At 38.0% G+C, this 17,947-nt stretch overlaps 1 protein-coding gene and 1 pseudogene across 2 annotated transcripts in view; both read right to left on the reverse strand.

The window, feature by feature from the left end:
- Positions 1-1,153: 1,153 nt before the first annotated feature.
- The window catches only part of PRMT9 (protein arginine methyltransferase 9), a 41,100-nt gene continuing 24,306 nt past the window's right edge, over positions 1,154-17,947 (reverse strand). For both annotated transcript variants that reach the window (XM_072773535.1, XM_072773537.1), the window contains 3 exons: positions 6,496-6,649; positions 1,822-1,944; positions 1,154-1,533 (listed from right to left, as the gene is read on the reverse strand). In XM_072773535.1, the coding sequence (XP_072629636.1) occupies positions 1,318-1,533; positions 1,822-1,944; positions 6,496-6,649 (493 nt within the window). In that variant the 3' untranslated portion in view covers positions 1,154-1,317. The remainder of the gene's footprint in view (positions 1,534-1,821; positions 1,945-6,495; positions 6,650-17,947) is intronic.
- Positions 6,657-17,939, reverse strand: LOC140603056 (DNA-directed RNA polymerase II subunit RPB3 pseudogene; annotated as a pseudogene).

Here is a 17,947-nt window from a genome sequence, read left to right on the forward strand (position 1 = left end):
ATTGCTAATCACAACCCACTGGGTTATATTTAACATATATTAAAAATCTAAAAAGTAAAAAAATTAGAAAGTGCCAGAGTAGTATGCTACAAATAGCAAAAATAAGTATTTTCTCAAAATTTTTGCTTCATATTTTTATGCACATACACATTCACATTTATATACTGGTTCACAATATTAGATGCAAAGTCTTTATTTCTGTCCACTATTACAAATATTTCTATTAGGGATCCCTGGGTGGCTCGGCGGTTTGGCGCCTGCCTTTGGCCCAGGGCGCGATCCTGGAGTCCCGGGATTGAGTCCCACATCAGGCTCCTGGCATGGAGCCTGCTTCTCCCTCTGCCTGTGTCTCTGCCTCTCTCTCTATCATAAATAAATAAAATCTTAAAAAAAAGATTAAAAAAATAAATATTTCTATTAAAAGGTAAGCTGGGTAGTATAATACTAGAGGCAGAGAATAGGCAATGTAGAGAGAAGGTACCTCTTATTTTGTGGCTTACTTCCAAAGAGCACAGAGTATATACAAGACATGACAATCGTCCTTATTAATCTCCCTGTTGCAAGTCTTTAAAAAACTGGACCAACTACTGTATAGTTCTTACTGGGCATCCAGATTGAATCTTTAAAAAATACTGGTTTAGGTGTAGCTCTTTCTTGAATTTACCAGCTTTTTAATATTCTTTGCCAAAGTAGATCAGGAAAAATGCTGCCTCCTACAGATTTAACTTCATCCCTTTTATTCTATTTAGCTTATACCTTAAATTCTTAATTCAAGTTTGCATTCTCAAAACACAAAACCCAACGAGTTTCAGAAGTATAGTGATTATTTAAAAGAAGCAAGCTTGGAATTTACAGGTAACCATAACCCTTAGTCTTCAGTGGAAGCCAAGTTTCTGATGTATCCCAGTAAGTTTGGACTTAAAAAAAAGTCAAGATGCCTAAAAAATTAAATGTTTTGCTTTACTTACACAGGACAATGAAGATGGGACTCAAATCCCTTACCTTTAAAGCTTTATAAAGTATTCAGCAAAACTGAAACCATTCTAAGTACAACCAAGTAATAAAAACAAACTACTAATTTGAAAAATTAGTGACAGCCTTTTTGAAAAAGGAAGTCTGCAGCAATATTTTTGTAATAATGCTCCTCTTAAGGTCTTTTTAAATATACTTTATTAATCAATTTTAAAAAATATTTGACCATTACAAGGAATTAAATCTTTATACCCCTATCTTATGATTACAAGTCCACTACTAATTCAGACCAGAATTGTGTACTTGCTGCTCTACTTGGACAGTTTTTCATTAGAAAAATACTTTTCATTGCTTTACTGTGATGCTGACATTGCTTTTGTGGTGCTGGACATTGAGTACTAATTCCTCTCCCATTTCCACCTGGATGGGATTATCTAAAACAACTGCAGCTTGTTTCCAGTGGGAGGCTTCACTTGAAGTATCCAACCTAATCTCGTCATCAAGGTACATATGATACCAAAAGGGAATGGCAGTCACTTGTCCAGATTTACAAATGTGCACCTATGAAAATTAAGAAATCATGAAAATTTCATCAGAGTAAATAGCCTTGGATAAGTAAGTCTGTCTTTTTTGTCAATTTAAGCTGCAAATTTTATAAAGATTTAATCACCCAATTCAAATTAATACCAATCTTTGTATTCATTAGTATTTGCCCAAGCTCATTTTTGGATATTGTTTAGAAAAAAACATAACATTTAAATCGTCAAAGAAAGTGGCCAATACAATTTTGCGTAAAGTACTTAGCTTAAGATAATTCTGCATATGATAACAATAATCATTTTGCATTACCTTTACTTCTCTGTTAGAGGTGTTCAAATACGGAGTCATTAAATCTAGTCTTAAGAGTTCCACTGGCTTGCTTAAAGGTACACAGGACAATGAGGATAGATCCAAAAATACACGTATAGGTACCTAGAGAAAGTACAAATTTTTCACTTTTACTCCATTCTTTTTATGGCCCACTGCCATCAAGTGCTTACTTCCGTACTTGCATCAGTATGATACAATACTTTTTATATCTAATACCTCAACTTAATTCCCATGTCAACCTTAAGACATAAGGACTTTCATGATTCCAGTTTTATAAGAAGGATGAACAAACTAAGGTTTAGGTAGGTTAAATAATTTGCTATGATTTCAATTATCTACAAATTCTTTTCTTGGATGAACACAGATTAAATTTTTACTTAAGCCTAAAAGCTTCAAAAAGTTTAAATTCAGGATATGCTTACGGGTGGGTGAAAGATGAACTAATAAGCAAATAGTACAATATTAATTATTGTTCTGTTTTGAGAAAATATGCCAAATTCAACCAAATAATACTGAATTTCATCTGGAAACTGAAGTTCATTTCTAGAGAGCAATGGTTCTCAATTTTGGCTGCAAGTTAAAATCACCTGGAGAGCTTTTTGAAAACCCCAACGGCTCAGGCCCCACCTCAGATCAATCTGGAGTTGGGAGCCTAGTATCAGTAGTTCTGAAAGTCTGGTCAAGTTTGAGAACCACCACTATAATGTGTTCCATCAATTTTAGTAGCAATGGAACCTACCTACTAGTTAACTTTTAGCCTTTTAATGTGACAAAAAAGGAAACTTGTTTTTGTTTTTTTTTTGTTTTTTGTTTTTTATTTATGATAGTCACACACACAGAGAGAGAGAGGCAGAGACACAGGCAGAGGGAGAAGCAGGCTCCATGCACCGGGAGCCCGACGTGGGACTCGATCCCGGGTCTCCAGGATCGTGCCCTGGGCCAAAGGCAGGCACTAAACCGCTGCGCCACCCAGGGATCCCAGGAAACTTGTTTTTAAAGTGCCCTCTTTCCTTTGAGTAAAATATTAGAGCAAATATGGTGAGAGTGGACACAGACCTATCAACCTCTCCCTAGGCATCCTTAAAGACATCCAACCTTCCTTGCCATAAAAACAGCAGTTCCAGGGCACCTGGATGGCTCAGTGGTTGAGCATCTGCCTTTGGCTCAAGTCGTGATCTTAGGGTTTTGGGATCAAGTCACATGTCAGGCTCTTCGCAGAAGCCTACTTCTCTCTCTGCCTGTGTCTCTGCCTCTCTCTGTGTCTCTCATGAATAAATAAATAAAAATCTTAAAAGCAAAAAAAAAAAACCCAGCAGTTCCATGACATCTCCAGGACTCATTATGCCCTTTATCCTCATTTATATCAGTTACCAGAAGCCCTAGCTTCCGGTCACCTCTCACTACATGCCCTCTAATCCCTCATAGACTGTCTTCACTCCTGTTTTTCAACCCAGCCTTCTGGCTACTCCTGACATCTGTGCTAATTCTTCTTACATTTCCCATCTAGAGCTCATTATTTCGTGAGTTCTCTAGAGTTCAATTCTTTCTCTATACCTTCAAGGTGATTTCACACAAAGCTTTAAATATCATCCACCAAATCTGAGTTCCAAATTTTATCTCTAGCCTCAATCTTTCTCTGGATTCTTATCCAACTGTTCAATGATCCCCCAAACACAAAGACAACCTGATCCTCCTGCTATTTTCCCCATTTCAGTAGATAACTTTCCTTCCAGGTGCTCTAGTACCCCACATCCAATCTATCACAGCCTACCTGCAAATGTTATCTACAATCAGAGCACTCTGCACCACCTCCACACTGCTACCATTCACTCAGAGTCTAAGTTGCTACCCTCCTCACCTGAGTTACTGCAATACACCTTTGCCTGCTCTCACAAGTGGTTTACTAACACAGCAACATTGTAACCCTTTCAAAACAAGATACACCAAGTCATTTCTCTGTTCAACATCTTCCAGGTGTTTTCTACTCCTTTCATAGTAAAAGTCTTCATATAACCAAAAGGCTCTACAAGATCCGGCTCCTAATACTTTCCAGACTGCATCTTTCATCTCTCATGGTTTCTTCCTCCTGTTTCTAAACACTCCAATCATGCTCTTGCCTCAGGCCACTGTACTTTATGATCCTTTCACTTGTTTATGGTTTGCTTCCTTATTTCTTCAGTTCCCTGCTTAAAGATCACTTACCCATGAGTCCTTTCCTTATTAGTCATCACCTATATGAAATAGTATATCACATACCCCCAGTTCCCTATATCTTAACCTGCTTTATGTCCACAGACTTCTAACCATCATCATTCTAATCTTTTTACTTATTATCTATCTCGTTTGTCAATTTGAATGTAGCTCCATGAGCGCAGGAACTTATCTCTTAGTTTCACAGCTATATTCCCAAAACCTAAAGTAGCATATATATATGTGGTAGACATTTGTTGAATGAATAAATTTCTGTTGTTTTCTGTACAGTAGTCCTGTGATTTCACTTTCCATGGTTTCAGTTACCAGCAGTCAACCAAAGTCAGGAAGCAGAAGATCCTCCTCCTGATAAACTGTCAGATCAACAGTAACCTAATGCCTATAGCATTCCATCCACATAATCCCATTATGTAGGCATTTTATCATCTCATGTATTCACAAGATGGGTGAATATGGTACAATAAGTTATTTTGAAAGAGAGACTGTATCCACATAAATTTTATTATAGTACATTATAATTATTCTTAGTTCTCTTACTCTACCTTATTTATAAATTAAGCTTTATCATAGGTATATTTAGATAAAAACAGTACATAGAGATTAGAGATTCAGTACTATTGGTGTTTTTCGCTGCAAGTCTTAGAAAGTATCCCCCATAGATATGGGAGGATTCTTGTATAGTTTTGCTTTTTTACAACCTCTCATTTTGATTCATTGGTTCATTCAGTTGTCTAACAGATAATTATCATATTAGAAGAGGGGAGACAATATCATCTAAGAAAATGGCTAAGTGGACCAGGAAATGTAAAAGCTACCAGGCAAGTTGCCTCTTAAGATGAATAGTCACAAGCTGAAGTGAGACCAAAGTCTGCATATGCAGCTGTAGGAGTACTGGTGTAGAGAAGGAAGAGAGCTGGATTTAACCATGCTGGGATTTTCCAGGACCAGTAGAAAGACTGAAGAGAAGGGATATATGAAAAGTATACAGAGGCACCTGGGTGGCTCAGTCAGTTAAACATCTGCCTTGGGCTCAGGTCATGGTCCTGGGGTCCTGGGATGGAGCCCCCACTGGACTCCCTGCTCACTGGAGAGTCTGCTCTTCCCTCTGCCCTGTGCTCCACTACCCCAGCTCATGGTTGCTCTGTTCAATAAATAAATAAAATCTTTTTTAAAAAGAAAAGTATATGGACCATGGAATACAAACTATTTTAAGATTTTATTTATTCATTCATGAGAGACACAGAGAGAGAGGCAGAGACACAGACAGAGGGAGAAGCAGGACTCGATCCCAGGACTCCAGGATCACACCCTGAGCCAAAGGCAGATGCTCAACCGCTGAGTCACCCAGGCATACCTGGAATACAAACTATTAAGGAGGGGAGGATAGAAAATGGGAAATACAGTGAAAAGATGGCAGGATCAAAATATCATAAATTCTGATGGAATCAAAGAATTGCTGATGCCAAGATCAAGAGGGAAAAAACTAAAAAGAAGATGGTGGTATTTTTGAACCAAACAACTGAAACTTGTTCTTTTTTTTTTAAGTTTATTTATTTTTTAGTAATCTCTACACCCAACATGCAGACTCTGAGATTAAGAGTCACACACTCCTCTGACTGACACAGCCAGGTGCCCTTAAAATTCTTTCTTCTGATGTGTATTCTCCTTATTAAACTCTCCAAAAATCTGAGATTAAACAGACCACAATCTCAGCCAGCCCCAAATTTATATTTGTTGAGCAAGTACTGTTCACAGATCTAACTGGATATTCAAGAGCTTACTATGCATGGCCTTTAGATAAAAGTTTTAGCTATCACTTCTTTAATTCTGTACCCAAATCCTACTTCCCAAAATTCTGCTTTGGCTTACACATCAGTACCCCACCTACTTCCTACCTCTGTCTTCAACCCCAAACCTCTTCCTTTAGACATTCCATCCACTCACAGAATTTTAAACTCACAAATTTGTATTATGCTGCTAATGCCTTTGCCAACAGTAAATCTTGAGTCCTTGTTTCCCAAATAGCAACATTATAACCTCTTTGCCTTGATCTCCAGTTTCCTAGGCTCCTGCATTCCTGCTCACAGCAATCTGTCTAGACATTAACTGCTATCACCTGCCAGTCTGAGGTTTCAATGTAATTTAAGGGTTCAAGTTTAGAACATAGGTCTTTTTCTGGATGCTTTTGTTTTAGACAAAACACTAAAGCTAGGACCCTATTTTTCACTTGTAACAATAGTTCAGAGGAATATCTATAGACTTTTGTCAGCAGGAACAGAATTCCTTGGCTATTCTAATCCCTAGATTGATTTTCATGCATAATTCCTTTGCTCTAGGAAACTGATTACCATCCTAATCAAGCTAAACACAGTGATAAAACTACAGAGAAAGATAAGGTAGATGGTGGGTAACAGCCACCTAGCTGAACTTGTAAACACTTACCTGAAACTGATTAATAAAAGGTGCTATATTTAATCCAAGAGTGCGCTCTGTTCCTTGAACAGCACTCTCTTCTACCAGTGTCTGTGATTCCACAAGCAACCCAAACATCAGCACATACTGAGGAAAGATCTTGCCTCCAGATTGTAGCAAACACCTAGAGAAGGAAAAATGTTTCATTTTTTTTTTAGTATTTTTTATTTTTTGGAGATTATGCTGTGCTCTTTATTGCCAAAAATAAAAAATTTTAAAAACACAACTCCTGTTAATAAATATCCCTTCCTTTCTGTACCCGATCTCTGGTTTGCTCCTGGCTTCCTCCAACAGACTAATTAACTGCTTTAGGCTAAGGAGTCAAGGCCAGACCTTCAGTAAGGGCCTTGTTCCTCAGCCCTCAAACTTAAATCATTAGGCCACTGGCAGTGAAGTTCCTAACTGATGGGTAGAGAATGAAATACAGGGTTTATCTGGGGTGGGGGGCAGCCAGAGTCTAACGCTATTCTTTAAGGGTAAACGAGGGATACTCAGGGGTCTGAACGATGTATCAGTATGCTGGCTCTGGGCAAAGACTGGAAGGATTTGTAGGGAACCACTAGGTTCTATGACTCAATCCTAACACCAGAAGCCCAACACACAAATGTGAAAACTCCCAACATTTGGACAGAAAGGGTTTAAAGACCCCAAATGACCAAAAGAGGAGTCTAGCTCTGTGGTTCTCAGCAGAAGACCGCCCCATTAGGGCACATTAGGAAATGTGCTGGAAGGAATGTCTGGAGTGCTACTGGCAATTAGTGGGCAGAACCAGGGAAGCTAGATGTCTAGTAAAACCTGTACTGCCTCAGATACCAGTGGCACCCCTGGCCATCTGTGCAAAGGCTGGGAGAGGACTCCTTTTCCCCTTGGCTACCTTTCTAGTGGGTACCGATGGCTTGCCAAGCAGCCTGAGCAACAGCTGTCCAGACTCCAGAAGCTAGGAGAATCTCTGGAGAGACCAGAGAACCAGCTACTGGCTTAGATCCCCCCTTTTTGCAGAAACAGGTGAGCTGCTGCTAGTTTATGGTTAGTACATCACTCTGGATCTCGTGGTTTAACTCGGCCTGTAGATCATCACTTAGTTTTTTCTTTAATCCAAAGAGGGCTGAGAAGACAACTGTTTTAGGACGCAGAGAGCCACAGGACTCCAGGTTGTAATAAAACCTTTCTGGCTTGCGGTTGGGGTCGTAGGGAGCCTGTGACTCATCTTCATCCAGCTCCGAGTATTCATTCTTGGGCCATTCCTCAGGCTTGGGGGTACAAGGCATTGTCAGGATCATATTCAAAAGCTACCCCTGCAGGAGGGTTCCACTTGGCATGCTCCTTGCCAAAGCTCTTTTTGGCATAGGCTCGAAGTCTTAGCTCTTGACCTTCCTCATCTTGACAATGAGGATGTCGTCCTGCTCCACATAGTCACTGGGGTCATTATCTCAGTTCCGGACGTCACCGGAATGACCCGCGGGCTGTTGGAGATGAGGTCTCAAGATGTGACACGCCAAGTCTGGTCTTCATTGCACCACACGTCAAGGGTGAACTCCACCGAGTACTTGGGGCAGAACTCCTCACACGTACAGTCCTGGGAATACTGCAGTTTATCCACAATGTCATCACTAGTGAGGGGGATTTAGTCCAAGTCTGTGAGCAATGAACTCATCATGAAGGACTGAGGAACTGGCATCAATTTGGACCCAGTCAATGGCTATTATGGGCACCTCAGTGATGAAGATCCTCTGTATAGAGTTGGCCACTGCCAGGTCTGTGTTCTCAATGATGAACCTGACATTCTCATCGGTAACTTCCGTGATCCACACAGTGGGCTGGTTGGCATACAGCATTGCACCCCACAGCCCACCATCTCCTGGGATTCAGCTCCGTGGTGCCACCGCCACCACCCAGGAAAAATGTTTTAAAAAGCATCTTGATTCCTTATGTTTTATAAATACCAATAACTAAATCATTATGCATTGGTGAGCTACAGATTATACATAATCTAATAGACTTTATGTTATTGGCTGGTAGTTGAGAGTGGTAAACCCTGGAAATAATTTCCCAACAAATTAAAGTGGCCGCTGATCCATGAAAGAGAAAAATAAACAGTTGGCTTGGATGGATATGAGTCTTTAGATTTAGGAAGAATCATCAATGGATATTAAAACTAGTGGGTGAAAGTTCTATTAAGAAAAAGATATTTACACAGTCTCAAAATATTGATCCCCCAAATGACTAACTCATTACAAAGGGAAACATAGCAATTTATTGTGGAAAAACCTGGTGGATACAATTTAAGCCAAATGATCTAAATTAACATCAACAAGAATGGGATACAGCAAAACTATGTGCTTCCTAATGTGACAAAACTTCGGTGAAGATTCCTCTCGAAAATGGGCGATCCAAATCTAATAAAAAAAAAAAATAAGGAACATTCTACAAAATAAATGGCCTATACTCACCAAAACTATTAATGTCATGAAAGACTTAGGAACTATTCCAGAATAAAGGAGACTAAAAAGAAGGGATAATTAAATGCAATGTGTGACCCTCAATTGGATTCCAAACCAGGAATAAAAAAGCTATAAAGGATATTATTGCAGGGCAGCCTGGGTGGCTCAGCAGTTTAGCCCAGCCTTCAGCCCAGGGCGTGATCCTGGAGACCCAGGATCAAATCCCACATCAGGCTCCCTGCATGGAGCCTGCTTCTCCCTCTGCCTGTGTCTCTGCCTCTCTCTCTCTCACTCTCTCTGTGTGTTCTCATGAACAAATAAATAAAATCTTTAAAAAAAAAAAAAAAAAGGATATTATTTCAACAAATGGTGAGATCTGAGTAAGGCTGTACACTACATATAGGTATTGTAACCATCCTTCCTGATTTTGACAGCTCTATGACGGTTATATAAATGAATATCCTTGTTCTTAAATATATGAAAGTATTTAAGGGTAAAAGAACAAAGTAACTGGAACTTACTCTAAATGGTACAGAGATAATAATAAAGCAAATGTAGCAAAATATTAACAATTTGTGTATCTGGGTATAAGGTATATGTTAAAAGTTCTTTTTTTGTTGTTGTTAAAAGTTCTTTGTACTAGGGGCACCCGGATGGCTCAGTGGTTGAGCATCTCTGCCTTTGGCTCAGGTCCTGATCCCGGGGTCCTGGAATCAAGTCCCACATCAGGCTCCCCTCAAGCAGCCTGCTTCTTCTTCTGCCTATGTCTCTGCCTCTCTTTGTGTGTGTCTCATGAATAAATAAAATCCAAAAAAAAAAAAAAATTCTTTGTACTATTTAACTTCTATTTAAGACTGAAATTATTTCAAAATAAAAGTTACAGACACCTGGGTGGCTCAGTGGTTGAGCATCTGCCTTGGGCTCAGGGCATGTTCCCTGAGTCTATGAGGAGCCTGCTTCTCTCTCTGCCTATGTCTCTGCCTCTCTCTCTGTGTCTCTCATGAATGAATGAATGAATGAATGAATGAATAAATAAATAAATAAATAAATAAAGACTTAAACACTGAAAGAAAAAATGTAATTAAAAATCCAATGTTCTAGTAAAGAATGTGAGGAAGAGTATATAAAGGGAACAAAACCTATTCTCCTCTTAAAACTGATCTTGGGGGAATGTCTGGGTGGCTCAGTGGTTGAGTATCTGTCTTTGGCTCAGGGCATAATCCTGGAGTCCCAGGATGGAGTCTCGACATCCAGCTCCCTGCAGGGAGCCTGCTTCTCCCGCTGCCTGTGTCTCTGCCTCTCTCTGTGTGTCTCTCATGAATAAATAAAATCTTAAGAAAAAAAAATGATCTTGGGTTCACCTTTTGTTTTTCTGGAAATCCCATAAAGGTGGAATGTCAGCTATCTTAGTGTGATCAGCAACACTGTTTAGGATGAACATTTTTTTTAAACTGCTTCTTAATAGGAAAAGTGCATCCAGACTGATGCAATTAGGAACAAACTATAAGCACTGGGAAACTATATCATCTTGGGCTTCCCTGAGTGTGGTGTCTCGTAACCAAGTGTTCCTGTTGCTACACCAATGGGAGATATTAGTTCCTATGTGAAATTTAGATCTTAAGCCAAGGCAACTCCCATGCCCACCACTACAGTCTTATTTCCTCACACCTCAGCTATGAGAATCATGAGGGGGTGAGTGGGTCATCTATTGCCATCACATGAAGCAGAATTGGAGAATATTTTAAGATACTTTAAACCAAGTCATTATTTTCATTTGCCGCATTTACAATCACACATTAAATCCCTTAATTTTACTTGAATATTCTAGGCTGGATTCCATCTGAACTAGGACAGGCTATTTATAGACAATGGAGTTCATATTGTATCTTTCTTTTTTTTTTTTAAAAGATTTTATTTATTTATTCATGAGAGACAGGGAGAGAGAGAGAGAGAGAGAGAGAGAGAGAGAGGCAGAGACACAGGCAGAGGGAGAAGCAGGCTCCATGCAGGGATCCTGATGTGGGACTCAATCCCGGTCTCCAGGATCACACCCTGGGCTGAAGGCGGCGCTAAACCGCTGAGCCACCAGGGCTGCTCAAATTACACAACTCTTAACAAAACTCCTATGTCTTTACCAAACCAGATAATTTATCTTCTAAAAAAAAACTGAAGAAATCTACCTTTTTCCTCAAATGGATCAGGTTTAATTCTGAAAATTTATGTTATTAAATTTTTCTGAACAAATGAATTTATCTGTTAATTGTGATCCATTTAAGTGGAATCAGATCTAATTTTCCTTAAGATCTCAAGCGACAGATTAGCCACAGAGCTTTATGCTACTTGACTAATTCCCTCCACCTCAATAACCACAAGAGGGTACTGTTCTATGAAATTTACAAGCTGAAAAAGCACATAAGTTAAAAGTCTTCCTTCTAACCATAAAAATCTATGGGAAAGAGGAAGAGAAGGCAATATATCCAATCATTTCAGAAAGTCAGACTAAACAAAATATCAAAATTTTATCTGCTGAACCTTAAGTCAGAAAAGGCTGAATCAAATACAAACAACCATGCCAGAGATAAATACTACACAAAGGCAGTATATGAAAATTGTTTTAAAAGGCCATGGTCATACTATTTTAATCTAAAATCTTTACAAATCCTTAATTCAATATTATTGTCACTAACAGGAATGCTTCTTAGTCATGTTTAGATAAAACAGTGATTGCCTTGAAACTTTGCTTAGCTTTACTGACATTGTTTTGTTGTCACTTATACCACTGGAGCTGCCAGACGACTCAATGGAATCCTCTGCAAAGCCAAATAATACTTCTGAACCATCTGTGCCTTCAGCAGTGAAAAAATACATTCCAACTCAAAAGTCTAACCATAAATGGCAAAAATTCTGATGAGAAGAAATTCTTCAGTTTCCTTGTGACCCAACACAAGATGTTTTTAAATGGGTTTAAATTTTTCAAAAAGTAACAAGCTTTTAAACTTTCTCCTTTATTTCAATTTAGTATAACTGAATAAAAGCCTAAGAATGAACATTTTAAAACAACTACAAAAGTAACTAGAAACGAAATATTTAAGTCTGTGAAATGACTCATTTTCCCACATTTGGGGGGGGGGGGTTCTGGGAGGAGTTCCACTGAGATAGAAGCCTTTATCCCAGATATAATCTATTCTCCCAATCACTAATTTCACCCTCTTTCACCAATCATGAGACCTCCCTTCTTTAGAGGCTAAAGATAGTAACAGGAGGCCTATGTGAGAGTATTTACATACCTCTGTCCCCAGAATCATGAGATACCTACCCATCCAGGCAAACAGATTGTACAATAGCTTGGGCTAAACGAAAGAACCACTGGTTCCCCATAGTAACTCAGGAGGTATTTGGAGAAGAAAGAATACTGGTTAAACAATAGTTACAGGCACTATTAGCATTTAGTGCCTAGAGATACCAAACATCCTGCAATCCATAGGACAATCCTATGTAAGAACTGTAAACAAACAAAAACAAAAAACAACAACAAAAAACTATCCCACTCAAACTGCCAATAGGACTCCTCCCCCTAAGAAACACAGGGAAGAAGAGTTGTAGCTTTACACAAGTTGTTTCTCACCAACTAACCCTTCATACAGAACACGTTTTCTGCTAAATTGTTTTTATAACCAAAAATGCTTTTTAAAAAATCCTTTATAGGTTCTATTTAAATAAAATGTGACTAAAAACTTCTCTACTAAAATTAGGAACAAGACAAGGACACCCATTTTCACTACCTCCATTAGACAGTCAGTGGAAATCCTACGTGAAGCAATCAGGAAAGAAAAATAAAGGGCATCGAAACTGGGAATGAAGTAAAAGTGCCTCTGTCCACAGAATAACATCATTATATATGTAGAAGCCCCTAAAGATTCCACATAAAAATGTTACAACTAATAAATTCAGCAAAGTTGCAGGATATAGAATCAATACACACAAATTAGCTGTATTTAAATAACATGAACAATCCAAAAAGAAAATAAGAAAACAATTCCACTTAACAATAGTATCAAAAATAATAAAATACTTAGGAATAAACTTAGCAGATGAAAAACTTGTAAACTGAAAACTACAAACATTGCTGAAAGAAATTTAAAAAGACACAAACTAAAAGACATCTGACATGCATGGACTAAAAGAAAAGGCTACTAAAATGTAAATGCTACCCAAAGTAAGCTATACACATTTAATGCAATCCCTATCAAATCCCAACAGCATTTTTTACCAAAATAGAAAAATCCATCCTAAAACTCATATGGAATTTCAAGGGATCCAGAATAGCCAAGACAATCTTTAAAAAAAAACAAAGCTGGAAGTCACACTTCTCAATTTCAAAACTTATTACAAAGTACGGGGAAAATGACCATCCAAGCAAAACGGTGGATGAGGAAGCCTCAAACTCACCTCTCCCCACAGAGACACACACTAAACTGTTTCTGTGAGATACTCGGAAACCAGGTAAGAAGTTCCTATACCCCAGGCCAATGCATGGCCAGAAAGAACTGCATGGAAAATGGTAGGCACAGGCACAACACAGCACAGATCAAAAAAGAACTTCCAATTCCCAGCTTCTTGTTGGAGATAAAAAGAGAAGAATGGTACATTTAACTTTCTGGCTTTTGAGGGTGCTGCCCAAAGGACTGGTTTCTGCCTTGCATGAGCCTAAGCAGTGACAGACCTCTCTGATAAAGGATGTGGTTGGTTAAGGACCAGAGTGTGCAGTACCACAGACAGACATTAGAGAGAGCTCTAGTACCATGACTTACCATAGCACCAAGGAAGCTGCAGCACTTGAGACAGAATTACCACAGGGCTCAGTAACTGCACCTCTGGATATATATCAAAAGAACTGAAAGCAGAATCTCAGAGTGACATATGCATACTCATGTTCACTGCAGCATTACTCACAGTAGCTAAAAGGCAGAATAACTAAAATGTCCATCAACAGATGAATAGCAAATGAAACCAGCATATTTACACAGCGGAATATTATGCAATTTAAAAAAGAAGGAAATCCTGCTACATGCTACAACATGGATGAACTTCAAGGACATTATGGCAAGTGAAATTTATCAGTCACATAAGACAAATACCACATGATTCCATGTATAAAGTAGCTAAAGTACTCAAAATAATAGAAACAAATTGGAAAGGTGGTTGCCAAGGGCTCCGGGCAATGGGAATTATTTTGTGGCTATAGTTTCAGTTCTGCAAGATGAAAGTTCTAGAGATCTATTGTGCAACAATGTGAATACACCTTAATATTACTAAACCGTATACTTAAAAATGGTTAAGATGAGGGGCACCTGGGTGACTCAGGTCATGATCTCAGGGTCCTGAGATGGAGCCCCACGTCTGGATCCCTGCTCGGCCAGATAGCCTACTTCTCCCTTTCCCTCCCCTCACTCCCCCACAACCTCCCCCCACTTCTGTTCTCTCTCTGTTGAATAAAATCTTTATTTAAAAAATGGTTAAGGTGGTAAATTTAATATTGTTTACCATAACAAAAAAAAAAGTAGTTGTTTAAAAATACTTAGGAAACTAGTAATCAAAATAGGATGGCAATGGCATAAAGACAGACATGTAGGTTAACAAAATAGAACTAAAGAGCTCAGAAATAAACTTTGACATATATGGTGAAATGATTTTTGCCAAGGGTGTCAAGACCATTCAATGTGGAATGGACAATCTTTTCTACTAACAGTTGGGAAAACTGGATATCCACATTCAGAAGACTGAAGCTGGGCCCTACCTGTATGCCATATACAAAAATTAAATCAAAATGGATCAAAGACCTAAATATATGATCTAAAATTATAAACACTCTTAGCGTTAGGCCATAGAATCTGATAATGAGGAACGCCTGGGTGGCTCAGTGGTTGAGCATCTGCCTTTGGCTCAGGGCATGATCCTGCAGTCCTGGGATCAAGTTCCACATTGGGCTTCCTGCATGGAGCCTGCTTCTCCCTCTGCCTGTGTCTCTGCCTCTTTCTCTGTGTCTCTCATGAATAAATAAATAAAATCTTAAAAAAAAAAATAAACTGACAATGATTTATTGGATAGGACACCAAAAGCACAGACAACAAAAGTGAAAACAAATAAAGTGGACTGTATCAAAAATTTAAATTTCTGCACATCAAAAGATACTATCAATAAAGTAAAAAGGTAACCAATGCACAGAATGAAAGAATATATTTATCAATTATCTAATAAAGAATTAATATCCAGATACATAGAGAATTCCTAAAACTCATTTAAAAAAACAATCTAACTCAAAAATTGGCAAAGAACTTGAAAGACATTTTTCCAAAGAGGATATACAAATGGCCAGCAGGCACTTATTTTAAAAAGCTCAACAACACTAATTAATAGGGAAATGCAAATCAAAACCTTGAGATACGATCTCACACCAAGTAGGATAGCTATTACCAAAAAAAACCACAGAAAAACCATCCCAGGGGCGCCCAAGTGGCTAAGGCAGTTAAGGAGCCCACTCTTGATTTTTGATTCAGGTCAAGATCTCAGGTTCACAGCATCAGGCTCCACACTCAGGATGGAATCTATTTCTCTCCTTCTCCCTCTGCCTCTTCCTCTCCCCATCGTGCTCTCTCTCTAAAAAAAATAAATAAATCCTAAACAAAAACACAAAAACCAGAAAATAACAAGTGTTGGTGAGGATTTAGAGACCCTAGGATTCTTGTGTACTGCTAATGGGAATATAAAATGGTACAGCAACTGTGGAAAACAGGATGGTGGTTTCTCAAAAAATTAAAACTAAATTGCCATATGATCTAGCAATTCTACTTCTGGGCATATACTTAAAAGAACTGCAAGCAGGGTCTGAAAGAGATATTTGCATTCCCATGTTCATTATTAGTAGTATTCACAATAGCTAAAAGGTGGAAAGAACCCAAGTATCCATCAAGAAATGAATAATAAGATATGTAATATACATACAATGGAATATTATTCAACCTTAAAAAGAAGAGAAATTCTGAAATATGCCAAAATATGGAGGAACCTAGAGAACATTATGCCAAGCAAAATAGAGACAGTAACATATAACAAATATTGTATGATTCTGGTCATATGAGATACTTAGAGTAGTCAAATTCATATAAGCAGAGACCAGAACAGTGGTTGTTAGCAGCTAGGGACAGGATGGAGTGGGGACTTATTGTTTAATGGGTATAAGGTTTCGGTTTTACAAGATAAAAAGAATTATAGGGATAGTTGAAGGTGTTGGTTGTGTAACATCATGAAATATTTAATACCACCAAACTGTACATTTAAAGATGGTTAAAGATGGTAAATTTTGTAATGTGCATTTTACCACAATAAAAAAATAAATAAATAAAAATAAAAAATAAAAAAAAAATAAAAAATAAATGAAAAAATCATTAAAACTAAAACTAAAACAAATCAATAGGTAAAAGTGTCTTTCCAAAGTGATTCTACCAAGTAAGTCAAACTTCATTTGTGTTAAAATTCATAGAGCTGAAATGCCTTCAAAGGCATTTAATGCAGTATCCCTCATTCACCGATAAGGAAAACGGAGGATGACAGATATTATGTGACTTACAGAAAATTTCACTACCTCAGGAATTCACTGACAAATCTAAGACTAGCTCTGAACCATTTACACTCCACTTCTACACTCTATCAAGTACATCTGCTTAAAATTTTATGTGTATGTATGTTTCTACTTACGTCACATCTCTGTGTCTCCATAATTTATGATATGTAAAGATTGTTTAAAAGAAAAAAAAAAACTAGTGGTGATTTCTATTTGTTACCCCTTAAGAAGAGTTCAGTTAACAAAGGAAAATGTATATAAAACCTAAAATGAGGATGCCTGGGTGGCTCATGGGACGCCTGGGTGGCTCAGTGGTTGAGCACCTGTCTTTGGCCCAAGGCATGATCCTGGAGTCCTGGGATCAAGTCCCAATCGGGCTCCCTGCATGGAGCCTGCTTCTCCCTCTGCCTGTGTCTCTACCTCTCTCTGTGTGTCTCTCATGAATAAATAAAATCTTTAAAAAAATAAAGTTGATTATAAAGAAGGAAAGGAAGGAAAGGAAAGGAAAGGAAAGGAAAGGAAAGGAAAGGAAAGGAAAGGAAAGGAAGAAAAAGAAAGAAAGAAAGAAACTAAAATGTCATCAACCATATAATCCAACACTTTTCCTGGTTTTGTAAAACTTTTTTCCTTCAATAGATAAAGTGCCTTTGCTGTTGCAATCTGGTCTGCATTCCCACCACTGTTCCTATGCTACAAAACAACCTGTTTGTATACCACAATATTCAAAATCTGTAACATTCACTTTACCCAAATATAGGTCCCCAAATGTTAAACACTGCCATCTTTTCAGATCTAAGCAGCACAACTCAAGGACTTTGAAGCTTAATCAAACTTACTTTCAATATTAAATACTAGGGTCAAGTTTGCCTCCAGCAACTAACACTGAGGAGAAAATACCTCAGGGAGAGAACTATGTTATAAAATAAAGATTTTAAGACCTAAAGGACTGGGACTTGTTTATAAGAAGTACTCTGCTCTCTCAATATACCATCAAATATGTACTATATGTTTCTTAAAGATATTTCTTATATCATAAAAATGAGATTTGATTTTTTCCTTATTTACCCTGAATATCTTATCTGTTCTTACAGACCTCTACTTAAGTCTCTCTATTATATATAGGCAGTCCAATTCCAAAGCAGGCTTTCTTCTTCACACCTTACAGAGCAGGGGTTCTTTTAGATGAAAAAAAATGAGTAATGACATGCACACCAAGAGAAAGAGATAAAGTCACATGTCCTGAAAAGCAATGTTTAAGGAACATACATGATCATGATTCATTTATACAGTTTTATCATTAAAGAATTAAGAGTTTACATTAATTTAAGCTTAAAAATCAAGAGTTGTATTTTGCATTTTA

This window comes from Canis lupus, chromosome 13, assembly GCF_048164855.1.
Source record: "Canis lupus baileyi chromosome 13, mCanLup2.hap1, whole genome shotgun sequence".
Classification (NCBI taxonomy): Eukaryota; Metazoa; Chordata; class Mammalia; order Carnivora; family Canidae; genus Canis; species Canis lupus.